Genomic DNA, 14656 nt, shown 5'->3' with positions numbered 1-14656 from the left:
TGCTGCCTCTATAGCCATCTGTAACTGTGAAGGTTTGCCAAAGCATGATTTTGAGCATGAAAAGTCCTCTCTGTAATGTCCCATAAATGTTAAATGGGACTCATGTTGGGTGATACGGGTGGCTAAACCATTCACTTGAATTATCCAGAATGTTCTTCAAACCAATTGTGAATAATTGTGGCCTGATGACATGGCGCAGTGTGATCCATAAAAATTCCTTTGTTGTTTGGGATCATGATGTTCATGAATGGCTGCAAATGGTCTTCAAATAGCCGAACATCCAGAGGACCCAGTCTGTTCCATGTAAAGACAGCCCGCACCATGATGGAGCCACCACCAGCTTGGACAGTGCCTTGTTGACAACTTGGATCCATGGCTTCATGGTGTCTGTGCTACATTTGAACCCTACATCAGCTATTACCAATTGAAATTGGGAATCATCTGACCAGCCCATGGTTTTCCACTCATCTAAGGTGCAAGCAATATGCCTGTGAGCCAAGGAGAGGTGCCGCAGGTGATGTGTTTTTAGCAAAGGCACTCACTCTCATAGGTCATCTGCTGCCATAGCCCATCAATGCCACATTGTGCCACACTGTCCTAACAGATATGTTCATCGAACATCCCACTTCGATTTCTGTGGTTATTTCAAGCAGTGTTGCTCATCTGTAAGCACTGAAAATTCCACACAAACACTGCTGCTCTCAGTCATTAAGTGAAGGCCTTCAGCCACTGCATTGTCCGTGGTGAGAGATGCCTGAAATGTGGTATTCGTGGCACACTCCTGACACTGTGAATTGCAGAATGAGCTGAACATATGCATGTAGAAATAAGAAGTTTTGATGGGTACACAATCATACTGATTCAATAACAACAAAACCATGGTGATAAACAGTCCAAGATACAAAAACTGACAACATGGAAATAGCTGATCTGTCAATTGGTACCACCTCAGTGTGTTTTGAAAAGCATCATAAAGTAAATGTTTTTTATTATATTGCCTACCTGACACTTACGTATCTGTCTCACACCAAAAATTTAAGTAATTTATGCACCAGTAAATAAAACCAAAACAGTGGATGAGGAAAATTAATTAAATATCCCTAAGTGTTCCCCTTATTCATGGGATCCACAGAACGTGGTTAATTAGTCAACATATTCATAATCACAAGACAAGGGAATTGTAGAACCTGAATCTGTATACTGCATTAACAAGAATGTTACTTAGTGCTATTCATGCTTATCCCAGCCAAATTTAAGCTACTTAAAGAGAGAGCAGCTGCCCCCCAGTAGCTGCTGTTTGCCTGTTGTTGATGACTTACTACACTGCCAGAGGGGAAAGAAAATTAGGACACCCTTTTAGAGGTTTCCAATGCTCTCAAGATTTGTTATGACAGTGCATATGGAGTACATGAAAGTATTACATTCACAGAGCAATAGCACAAATGATTCTGAGGTACCAGGTATCCACGCCATGTACTAATATGGGTGTTTCAGTATGGGTCGACTCCACAGGCAGCAATGCAGTCAATAACTCTGGCTTTTGGTCAATAATATGTAGGGCAAATACTATCCTGGGATATAATATGTCACGTCTGCTTCACCTATTCATGTAGTTCTGTAAGAGTTGTTGGTTGATGAGTCACACAAGTCACTTTTTGGCCCATCATATCACACACATGCTCCATTATGAACGTGTCCGGAGATTGTGCTGGCCAGAGAAGTTGCTCTGCATCTTGCAAAGCATGTTGAGTTTCATGGGCAGCGTGTGGGCCAGCATTATGCTCGTGGAACAACACACAACCTTCCTGTTGAAAGAATGGCAAAGGAATGGGTCTAACAAATTTCTGAACATAATGAGCACTGGTTAGCATCCCCTCCACAAATACAAAAGTTGAATGAGAGTTGTAGCACATTGCACCCAGACATAAGGCCTGCGGTGGTGCCAGTGTGTCTTGGATGAATGTACCTTATGAGACCGTGTTCATGAGCTCTATGTCGTATGCACAAATGACCATCTTCTGCATGCAGGCAGAATCTCCTTTCATCACCGAAGACCAGGGTGCATCATTCTAACTTCCAAGTGATCTTCTGATGGCACCAATCAAGCCATGCATGTTGATGCTGTAGTGTGAGTGGAAGATGGCTCAAGGTGCACTTGCCCATTGTTCCACTGCTAACAACAGATTGGCAACAGTTCATGTTGCCACATCTGGGCTCACAGCTACCATAGCATAGTGGAGAGGTGTGTCACTACTGTCTCACAATGTGATGATCCTGCTGGGTGTCTGTGCTGTGTGGATGGCCAGAACTTCATCTACGGGTGTGGGAATGTTCACATGACTACTGATACCAGCATTGTTGCACAGACACAGTATGTCCAACTTGTGTGGCAATTCTCCAAAAGGACCACTCCATCACTTGGAAGGCCACAATTTGACTCCTTTCAAAATCATTCAGTTGGCTATAGGAAGCACAAATGAGTCCCACTGGCATGGTTGCCTGCTTGCTTCATACATTTGGCTTCTGGCTGTGAGCATTCGTTATTAAAGGGCAGACACAGGTGGCACTCTGGTAGCTATGCCAATATGCTATCTGTTGGCAGATGATGTTGAAACTATTATCGGTACATCTACTATCCCCCAGTTGGCATATGCCATCATCGGATCAAAATCAATGCCATCTTTCCAAGTGAACTACTACTTTTCCAGGCAGTGTGTCTGCTTTAATACAATAGTATTTTTGAAGAAAATATTACTTGCATTTGAAATATCATATCCTATTTACATCATATCCTATTTACAGCATATACTAGTTGTCCCCCCCCCACCCCACCCCCACCCCCCATGAACAATGGACCTTGCCATTAGTGGGGAGGCTTGCGTGCCTCAATGATACAGATAGCCATACCATAGGTGCAACCACATCGGAGGGGTATCTGTTGAGAGGCCAGACAAATGTGTGGTTCCTGAAGAGGGGCAGCAGGCTTTTCAGTACTTGCAGGGGCAACAGTGTTAAAAGGCCAGATAAGTCAATCATCCAGACTAACAAAAATGGCCTTGCTGTGCTGGTATTGCGAACGGCTGAAAGCAAGGGGAAACTACAGCCGTAATTTTTCCCGAGGGCATGCAGCTTTACTGTATGATTAAATGATGATGGTGTCCTCTTGGGTAAAATATTCTGGAGGTAAAATAGTCCCCCATTTGGATCTCTGGGCGGGGACTACTCAGGAGAACATCATTATCAACAGAAAGAAAACTGGCGTTCTATGGATCGGAGAATGGAATGACAGATCCCTTAATTGGGCAGGTCGGTTAGAAAAATTTAAAAAGGGAAATGGATAGGTTGAAGTTACTATTAGTGGGAATTAGTGAAGTTCAGTGGCAGGAGGAACAAGACTTTTGGTCAGGTGAATACAGGGTTATAAACACAAAATCAAATAGGGGTAATGCAGGAGTAGGTTTAATAATGAATAAAAAAATAGGAGTGTGGGTAAGCTACTACAAACAGCATAGTGAACGCATTATTGTGGCCAAGATAGACGCAAAGCCCATGCCTACTACAGTAGTACAAGTTTATGTGCCAACAAGCTCTGCAGATGATGAAGAAATTGATGAAATGTATGATGAGATAAAAGAAATTATTCAGGTAGTGAAGGGAGATGAAAATTTAATACTCATGGTGACTGGAATTCAATAGTAGGAAAAGGAAGAGACGGGAACGTTGTAGGCAAATATGGAATGGGAGTAAGGAATGAAAGAGGAAGCTGCCTGGTAGAATTTTGCACACAGCATAACTTAATCACAGCTAACACTTGGTTCAAGAATCATGAAAGAAGGTTGTATACATGGAAGGAGCCTGGAGATACTAAAAGGTATCAGATAGATTATTTAATGACAAGACAGAGATTTAGGAACCAGGTTTTAAATTGTAAGACATTTTGAGGGGCGGCTGTGGACTCTGACCACAATCTATTGGTTCGAACTGTACATTAAAACTAAAGAAACTGCAAAAAGATGGGAATTTAAGGAGATGGGACCTGGATAAACTGATTGTACAACTTCTGGTTTAGAGTTTTAGGGAGAGCATCAGGGAACAATTGTCACAAATGGGGGAAAGAAATACAGTAGAAGAAGAATGGGTAGCTTTGAGAGATGAAATAGTGAAGGCAGCAGAGGATCAAGTAGGTAAAAAAATGATGGCTAACAGAAATCCCTGGGTAACAGAAGAGATACTGAATTTAGTTTATGAAAGGAGAAAATACAAAAATTCAGTTAACAAAGCAAGAAAAAAGGAATACAAACATCTCAAAAATGAGATCGACAGGAAGTGCAAAATGGCTAAGCAGGGATGGCTAGAGGACAAATGTAAGGATGTAGAGGCATATACCTCCAGGGGTAAGATAGATACTGCCTACAGGCAAATTAAAGAGGCTTTTGGAGAAAAGAGAACCACTTGTCTGAAAATCAAGTGTTCAGATGGAAACCCAGTTCTAAGCAAAGAAGGGAAAGCAGAAAGGTGGAAGGAGTATATAGAGGGTGTATACAGGGGTGATGTTCTTGAGGACAATATTATGGGAATGGAAGAGGAGGTAGATGAAGATGAAATGGGAGATATGATAGGTCTTTCAGTGCTCTGTCAAACTCTTCACGCAGTAAGTCGAAATGAGGCCCCGGAAGTAGACAACATTCCATTAGAACTACTTACAGCCTTGGGAGAGCCAGTCCTGACAAAACTCTACCATCTGGTGAGCAAGATGTATGAGACAGGCGAAATACCCTCCAACTTCAAGAAGTATATGATAATTCCAATCCCAAAGAAAGCAGATGATGATAATTCATCAATTTTCACACCTATCAGTTTAATAAGCCACAGCTGCAAAAATACTAACATGAATTTTTTACAGACGAATGGAAAAACACTTAGAAGCCAATCTTGGGGAAGATCAGTTTGGATTCCGTAGAAATGTTGGAACATGTGAGGCAATACTGACCCTATGACTTATCTTGGAAGCTAGATTAAGAAAAGGCAAACCTATATTTCTAGGATTTGCAGACTTAGAGAAAGCTTTTGACAATGTAAACTGGAATACTGTCTTTCAAATTCTGAAAGTGACAGGGGTAAAATACAGGGAGCAAAAGGCTATTTACAATTTGTACAGAAACCAGATTGGAGTTACAAGAGCCAAGGAACATGAAAGGGAAGCAGTGGTTGGGAAAGAAGTGAGACAGGGTTGTAGCCTATCCCCGATGTTGTTCAATCTGTATATTGAGCAAGCAGTAAAGGAAACAAAAGAAAAATTTGGAGTAGGTATTAAAATGCATGGAGTAGAAATCAAAACTTTGAGGTTCACCAATGACACTGTAATTCTATCAGAGACAGCAAAGGACCTGGAAGAGCAATTGAATGGAATGGACAGTGTCTTGAAAGGATAATGTAAGATGAACATCAAAAAAAAGCAAAACGAGGATAATGGAATGTAGTCGAATTAAGTCGTGTGATGCTGAGGGAATTAGATTAGGAAATGAGATGCTTAAAGTAGTAAATGAGTTTTGCTATTTATGGAGTAAAATAACTGAGGATGGTCGGAGTAGAGAGGATATAAAATGTAGAATGGCAATGGCAAGGAAAGCATTTCTGAAGAAGAGAAATTTGTTAACATCAAGTATAGATTTAAGTGTCAGGAAGTCTTTTCTGAAAGTATTTGTATGGACTGTAGCCGTGTATGGAAGTGAAACATGGACGATAAATAGTTTAACGAAAAGAGAATAGAAGCTTTTGAAGTGTGGTGCTACAGAAGGATGCTGAAGATCGGATGGGTAGATCACATAACTAATGAGGAGGAATTGAATAGAATTGGGGAGAAGAGGAGTTTGTGGCACAACTTGACTAGAAGAAGGGATTGGTTGGTAGGACATATTCTGAGGCATCGAGGGATCACCAATTTAGTATTGGAGGGCAGCGTGGTGGGTAAAAATTGTAGAGGGAGACCAAGAGATGATACACTAAATAGCTTCACAAGGGTGTAGGTTGCAGTAGGTACTGGGAGATGAAGCAGCTTGCACAGGATAGAGTAGCATGGGGAGCTGCACCAAACCAGTCTCTGGACTGAAGACCACAACTACTACTAGTTTTCTTTTAGTCTTTCAGTTTTACAGTGAATGCTGCTAATTGCCGTATACCACTAGTTAACAAATCTTTCTAATCCTGGAATCAAGATATTGAGATGATCTGTAGAAAGAGATACTAATGAAGCAAACTTTTAATTTTCTTTTGGACTTCTAGGGATTTGCAGTTTCTTGCTTTATGTTAAGCGGGAGGTTGATGAATATCTTCCCCCCACCCCCCACCAGAGTACCTAACTGTACTCTAAGCCTTAGACATGGAGACAAAGCCAATATGAAAATTATTTTTGTATTATATTGTGACTGTGTGAAGCACAGTTCAGATGAAACTGAGTTTTACTGCCAGTAACAAAAAAATTCCCAGGTCCTTAAAGTTTAATTTGAGATGGTTTGCGTATCTCCAGTTTTATAGATATGTGTTATTATAGAATATTCAAGTCTGTCAGGAAATGTTCCCCAAGCCATTGCCTGATTGTAAAAAAAAAAAGGCTTGATGATAATGCTATGAATTCAGCACAAGATTTTGATATTCTACTGGAAACACTATCATAACGAGTCCAATTGCTACTTTTTAGTGACCTAGTGGTATTTTCAAGGTCCTTTGAGGGTGTATTTTTCATAAAAATGAGTGTTGATAGTGTGTGCAGTGTGTGCACAAGTGAATCTACATACTCACAATAATAGCAGCTATATCACCCAGTAATAAATGACCAACTATAGATGTATTAATTATTGAATTTGGTGGCCAATTATAAGAAAGTGTCACAATCTCTGCCAAAGCTATTTTCTTGGGGCTCAGTTTCATTTGGGTCACTATTTTTTGTTTGTTTCTTTTTAAATAATGTGCCAAATTGTTTTTGCCTTATTACTGAAATGTTTTATTTTTTGAGGGTAGTGCATGAGTTCAGCTGTTTAGTAAGAGAATGGGCGATTTTACAATACTGGTTGCAATAGAGGTTTCACTCTTGACTACGGATTTTTCTTTGAATTTGATGGAGCATCACAAGATACTTTAATCCAAAGAGTTATGCATTTCTTATCCTTGTTTCTGTTTGTTTTGTCTTTATTTGTTTAAGGTAAAAAAAAAAAAAGACTCAAAGTAACTACATAGGCTTTCCCAGCATAACAACATAATATTCTTCTTGCAGAACCACAAAGTCATCTTGAAAAATATTTCCATGGTCCACCTGGCTGTGATCTTCAGGTGAGTATGCTGGTGCATGAACTCACCAGAACTGAATTCAAACTGTGAGCAGTGGCTCTTTTATATGCCACAGAGGGCAAACAGCGCATGTGCAAGAAATCATCATAACTGCCCTCCAGCACTAGTGAACTTTTAGCACCCCAGTGGTGAAAGCTAGAAAAACTGATAAATTACTATCAAAAAAATGTTCTGATGGCTTAATCAAAGATTGCTGTTTTTTAATGTCTGTTATAAATAAAGACAAGGCTACATTGCAAGAAAGATTTGGAATCCTGTTTTATCAATGTCAGATACTAAAATTTCAGTAAATTCTTTTAAAACACAGTCCCAGTAGTGACATGCAGGGACAACCATTCACATCTCTTCATACAACATTTATGTCCTTTGGTAAGACAGTGTTCTGCTACCGCAGGTTTCTCAGGCTGAAACAAATGCCTGTGGCACTGGTGATCAACACATCAGTCCTGAATGTTACGAATTGTCTGACCAATGTATGTTTTCTCACAATGGTAGGAAATTTTGTACACACTGGTTTCCTCACTCCCTGAGCCAAGGAGCACTCTATCCTTGGCTAGCACATGAAAAACACTTTGAAAATAGGAAGACATTTTTAAAAAATGTGGTATCAAAAGATATACTCACTGAAAAAGTGGGAATATCATTGCTTCACATGTATCTTCTAATGCACCCTGTGACAGTCCAAGATCCAGTTCTTGTGTCCAGCTCTCTGCATCTGAAATGCCATAAGCTCTTCTCACCAAAGTCCACAGGACTCCTTGTATTGGCATGATGGATAAGAGATCAATGCATGCAGGTAACACTTGATTTGTGTGAACTTTTGGTAAACACTATGTCTCAGTGTCTTGTCATCCTTCCTGTAAGCCAGGACATCTAGAAATGGAACCTTTCCATCCCTTTCAACCTCCATCACAAACTTGAAGCTGGGATGAAGGTAATTCAAATGATCTAGGAAATGGTTAAGAGTATGGTATGGCCACATGTAGAGACAAACATATCATTGATGTACCTCCAAAAACAAATAGATTTTAAAAACACCATCCTCAGTGCCATGTCCTCAAAGATTTCCTCAAATAAATTGGTGATTATTGGGGACAATGAACTCCTTATAGCCACTGTCAGTTTGTTCAAAAAATTTGTCATTAAATAAAACAAGCTTTGATGTCAGCACATGGCAACAAAGCTTAAGAGATTCCTTCACCCAGTTTCTTCACTAATTAACTGCAAGGATTTTTGAAGAGGAACCTGAATAAAAAGGGATGCTACATCAGATCTGACAAGCATATCCAAGGGATCAAGGCACAAAGACTTCACAATTGGATAAAAAGTGTAGAATTGGAAATAAAATGTTCACATTTTCTGACATAAAAGCCTAGAACAGACACTAAATACTTGGCCAAATTGTAGGTGAGAGCATCCAAAATAATCACAATCTGCCAAAACTGAGCCCCTTGTTTGTGTACCTTGAGTAGACCATATAACCTTGGAGGTACAGCTGCAAATTTAGGTATAATACATTCATTGTGGCATTTTCAGGATTTGTTCATTATATTGATGCAAAAATGGTCAATAAAATTAAAAAGTAGGCTAGTTTTGCCTAAGGACAGGAGAATATTCATTTTACTCACACACAACCAGATCACATATTCAAGGATTTATTTTACTTGCACTTGAAGGTATCATCACTACTCTTAAGTGTATCCTGGGAATGGGTGCATAGCCCTTCCTGGGTACTAGCAGACGGTGCACACAGGAGTGCCGTCAGTAGACTGTCTTCAATGTTTCAGTGGCTTTAGTTCTTTACTCAAGTGATTAGTCACTGTTCATCAACAGCAGTCATATTCTGATATTGTGGCTTGAGAAGAGATGATGCCACACTATCACTTTAGCATAAAGTCCTAAATTTTGCTCATACATCAAACGTTCCCATCACTGATTTCATGTGTGTGTTTGACTAAGAATTGTCCAGCTCTCCTAAGGACTGAGCTGATGAGATGTTCCTCTGCAGGGGTGATGTCTGAAGCAGTGTATGCAAGACCCCTTGCCTAAATTCATCTCTCTCATAAGGGCAGCAGCTTTGTCCATTAGAGAAGACCAGGATTTAATAATTCTACCAGCAGACAAAGGCAGCACCATGGTTCTTCTTTCACAGGATGGTTATTCAGTAAAAATGAATCATTTACTTGAGGGCTCAGCATACTCCTGAAGAACAGCCCATTGCCTGTTGATGTGCTTAGAAACTTCGTCCTGGTGCTGCCATTCTGCCATATTTATATGGTCTGGCTAACATACATAAGCAAGGGACTCCACTTCAGCTGTATGTGAGTAATTTGGGTGCTCCCACTTACAACTTGGCCAAGTATTTAGCATGTTTTCTAGGTGCTTATATCAGAAGAAAATGTGCACATCATATTTCTAATTCTACAGTTTTTATACAATGATTGAAGTTTCTCTTTCTTGGTCCCTTGGAAATGCTTGTCAGGCTTGATGTAGTGTCACTTTTTATCCAGGTTCCTCTTCAAGAATCCTTGCTTTTAATTGATGAAGAGACTGGAATAGAAAATCTCTAAGCTTTGCCACCATATATTGGCATTAAAGCTTGTTTTATTCAATGACAGATTTTTTAAATGCCACCCTCAGTGCCATGTCCTCAAAGACTTCCATAAATGAAATGGTGACTATTTGGGATGATGAGCTCCCCATAGCCACTATCAGTTTGTTCAAAAATTTTATTTGTGTTTGGAGGTATGTCAATGATAGGTTTATGGTATGGCCATGAGGGAGAGTGTTTCTTGTGTGCTAGTCAAGATTAGAGTGTTTGTCAGCTCAGTAAAGGATGACTTGGGATTGAGGAAGCCTGTTGTGTACAAAAGCCCTGCCATTGTGGAAAAGCTTACATTAGTCAAACAATTCATACTATTCAGGACTGATGTGTTAGGCCAAAACAAATGCCTTTGGCAATGGTGCTTGTGGTGTCACCGCCAGACACCACACTTGCTAGGTGGTAGCCTTTAAATCGGCCGCGGTCCATTAGTATACGTCGGACCCGCGTGTCGCCACTGTCAGTGATAGCAGACCGAGCGCCACCACACGGCAGCTCTAAAGAGACTTACTAGCACTCGCCCCAGTTGTAGAGCCGACTTTGCTAGCGAAGCTACACTGATCGATACGCTCTCATTTGCCTAGACGATAGTTAGCATAGCCTTCAGCTAAGTCATTGGCTACGACCCAGCAAGGCGCCATAGCTTTGATAATTAATATTGTGAAGCATGTATCATCAAGAGCGATGTTCTACAATTATGGATTAAAGTTAAGTATTCCAGAAGCTACGTACTTTTCTTTATAGCATTCATTATGTATCCTGTTTCAGACCTCACACCAGCCTGCGTGAGTTTAAGCGCGTGCCTTTCGGCTTCCTCTCATTGTGTCTAGGCTGTCTTGTCTAGACACAACAGTGCTCGAGAAATCTGTGGTGCCAGAACACTGTCTTACTGAAGAACATAAAACACAGTCCCAATAGCAATTTTCATCTCTTCATAAGTTTAAGAGATCTATGGGCATCTGACTATCTGTCAACCTTATGCACAAGGTAACCCTTTTCTCTATAAGATTTGGAACCCTGTTTTCTCACACATTAAAAAGCAATGGTCTTTGATCTGCCATCAGAATAGTTTTTGATAGTGATTTATTGATATCATTACCAAATTAACCTCTCCTTGATGCCTTAAGATGTGTCTTATCTATATAGCCCTTCCTTTGTTAAAGCCTTGGCATAAATTGCCTTCTCCACGTTTCTGACACAATACCTCCTCGTTAATTATCCAATCTACCCATCAAATCCTCAGCATACTTCTGTAGCACCACATTTCACAAGTTTCTATCTTCATTTTGTCTGTATTGTTCATTATTCATGTTACACTTTCTTATACTTTTCTGAAAGTATTGGAAGCGTAAAGTCTCACTAAGATTAAAATTTATATTCAGTCTTAACAATTTTTTTTTTTTTTTTTTTTTTTTTTCTAAGCAACACTCTTCTTCCTAATGCCAGTTTTCATTTTATGTCCTAAGTTATCTTGCTGTACAAATAACAAAACTCCTTTGCTGCCTTGAGTTTATCATTACCCATTCTAATACCCTCAACATTATCTGATTTAAACTGACTATATTCCTTTATCTTTTTTTTCACTTTTGTTGAATTTGATATTGTAACCTATCTTCAAGTCATAATTCATTCCTCTCACCGAGTGAGGTGGCGCAGTGGTTAGACACTGGACTCGCATTCGGGAGGATGAAGGTTCCATCCCGTGTCCGGCCATCCTGATTTAGATTTTCCGTGATTTCCCTAAATCACTCCTGGCAAATGCCGGGATGGTTCCTCTGAAAGGGCACGGCTGACTTCCTTCCCCATCCTTCCCTAATCCGATGAGACCGATGACCACGCTGTCTGGTCTCCTTCCCCAAAAAACAACCAACAACAACAATTCATTCCTCTCGGCTGATCTTCCAAGTCTTTGAGGTTTGCTGATGACATTGTAATTCTGTCAGATATTTCAATGTTTTTACTTCTTTTCCTGGACTTTAATTACCTTTCCATGTTTCTCCTGAGTTTCCTTTGATGCTTGCCCAATACACAGACTGAAAATTAGGGATACACTAAAGCTCTGTCTCACTCCCTTCTCATTTACTGCTAACCAGACATGTCATTTGACTCATACCTGCAGTGTGATTTTTGTACAAGTTGTCTATAGTAGTTTGCTCCCTGTATTTTACTGTTGCTTCAGAATTTCAAAGACAGTATTGCGATCAATACTACCAAAGGCTCTCTCTTAATCTACATATGCTATAATTGTAGGTTTGCCTTTCCTTAGATTATCTTCTAAGATAAGTCATTGGATGAATATTGATTTACATGTTCCCACTTTTTTCCAGAACCAAAACTAGTCTTCCACAAGGTCAATTTTTACAATTCTTCTACAAATCATTCTATAAATAATTTAGGTTAATATTTTGATCATGACTTGTTAAACTGAAGGTGAGGTAATATTCACAACTGTCAGTACTTGCCTCTTTGCTGCTAGGGTTATTACATCCTTCTGGGATGTCTGAGAAAATTTTTCCTGTCTCAAATAATTTGCATGCCAGGCAGAATAGTTTAGCTGTGTTTTTTTTTCCAAAGGTGTCTATTACTCTGAGAGAATGCTGTCTACACCAGCTGCCTTGTTGCAACTTGGGTCTTTCAGTACACTATCAAACTCTTCTTATACTGTCAGACCTCTCATCTCATCTTCATGTACTCCCTCTTCCATTTCCATAACATTTGTTTGTCTGACCTCTCCACAGATATCCCTCTACAGTGGTTTCAGCTATGGTGTGTATATCGTTGAAACTTGTCATAGCACCAAGGCCCATGGTATTTAGGGCAAGAAGGGGGCTGGAGGGGGGTGGGCATCACTTTCCTCATATTGAAATACAATCATTAACTGTTTTGTTGTTCCTCAAATAATTTATGCAACATTGTTTGTTCAGTTAACATTTTGAATAAAAATTCTAGATAAATCTGAAACTCTAGAGAATTTAATCTTCCAAAGCAGACACATGATCCCTTAAACAACATAAAATATCTTTTGAAGTTGTCTTAAGAGCAATTTTAAATAAGTTTAAGATGATGATAAACTTTTGCCATACTTACTGCAAGAATTGGTTCTTCCACCATGCGTCCTAGATATTTTTTTTGCTGCTCTTTATTTCCTGCTAATATAACTGGAGATTGCTGGAAAAAAAAAAGAGGAGTTTGTCTTTCTCTTCGTACTAGTGACCTTTGCAGTTACATCTACTCCAGATAAATATAACTCTTGACTGTGAGGATTATGCTATTAATATTAATTACACTTTGTTTCATGCTACAGATGTATATCCTGGTATTATCATTTGGTTCCTTTTTTATTTTTTTTTTTTTTTTTTTTTTTTTTTTTTTTTTTTTTTTTTTTTTTAAAAAAAAAAGCTGTTACCATCTATCATGCAAGTTAAAATATCTTATTATTTTTATTTTACATCAAGTAAAAGACACATGTAAAGTAATGAAAAATCTTTAACATAACCTGAATGTATGAAATATTATCGATGTTGTAGGTATCAGTTACACAGATAATAAGGAAAGACATTCAGAACTTAACAAGACCAGCTTTTACCCAGACCATCTATGACTACATTAATTCTCACTGTCATGCTTCCGGCACTGTGAAATCAAAGTTTACAGTCTACAGATTAGTAATGGGGCTACCTCAATTCATTAAAATTATACAGTGATTGGATTAAAACAAAAGTTTTGCCAGTTAACAAACAATTATAGCCTGCTATTTAAAGTCACTTTATGTTGACACATAACAGATTGAAACTGTTCCAGGTGAGGACTCAAACCTTAACTTATCACTGCAGTGGTGTCTTGGTCCTCAACTGTACAACTGTATATGGTGGTCGGAAACAATCTGAAAAGCTTGTAAGTGTGTTGCACGGTAGGTAGTGTCGATAAATAATTGTTCAGAAAAAATTCGATGTGTTGTGGCGTTTCCAAGTTAAATTGACATTGGAGTTAGCCAATAACGTCACTGTGCATGCAAATTCAAATGGCCTACCAGATACAATTAGTTTCGGCTGTTCTCATAGCATAGATGACTGCATATGAGACTTCTCAGCTTTTGGTTCTGGTTCAATCCTCACTCCGTGGTTCAGTTTTAAGAAACACAATTAAGAATACATTTGGGCACATTGTCTCTGGTGTACCACTTTGATTTCCATGTGCAATGGCCTGATTGGCTTACTTCAATACTAATTAACTCAGAAACATCACTTTGTATCAATTTTTTTCTTAAAAATTATTTCTCAGCACAACCTACCCTGCTTTAAAGATGTTACCAAAAATCAGGACTTTGGGATTTTTGGTAACAATTTACTTCACACTTTTGCACAACAGTCTAGCATTTGGATGGACATAGGCAATATATATTTTAATACTGTATACATGCGGGCGGGCGGGCGGGCGGGCGGGCGGGCGGGTGGCTTGCCTGGTGACGCGCACAGACAGTACAGCCACGGACCAGGCGCTCAATATCACCATTGATGCCGGGCCAATACACATGCCGGCGAGCCAAAACTTTCATAGGGCACATACCCCAGTGCCCGCAGTGTAACAAACTGAGCACCCAAAGCCACAATTCCAGAGGGATGACTACCCGGTGGGCATCTGACTCCGTGGCCAACAGAAGGACATCATCGACCACACAGAGCCTGTGAGACAGGTGGCGCCAGGGGCTGA

The 14656-nt window shown here is 39.6% G+C and overlaps 1 protein-coding gene across 1 annotated transcript in view; it reads right to left on the bottom strand.

The window, feature by feature from the left end:
* Positions 1 to 14656, bottom strand: part of LOC126469629 (probable medium-chain specific acyl-CoA dehydrogenase, mitochondrial) — a 196190-nt gene that overhangs the window by 101279 nt on the left and 80255 nt on the right. Inside the window, exon 5 of the mRNA XM_050096755.1 lies at positions 13034 to 13114. Within this exon, the coding sequence (XP_049952712.1) occupies positions 13034 to 13114 (81 nt within the window). The remainder of the gene's footprint in view (positions 1 to 13033; positions 13115 to 14656) is intronic.

This window comes from Schistocerca serialis, chromosome 3 (assembly GCF_023864345.2).
Source record: "Schistocerca serialis cubense isolate TAMUIC-IGC-003099 chromosome 3, iqSchSeri2.2, whole genome shotgun sequence".
In the NCBI taxonomy this organism is placed as follows: Eukaryota; Metazoa; Arthropoda; class Insecta; order Orthoptera; family Acrididae; genus Schistocerca; species Schistocerca serialis.
The sequence above is the reverse complement of the archived record's forward strand: the minus strand, read 5'-3'. Positions and strand labels throughout refer to the sequence as shown.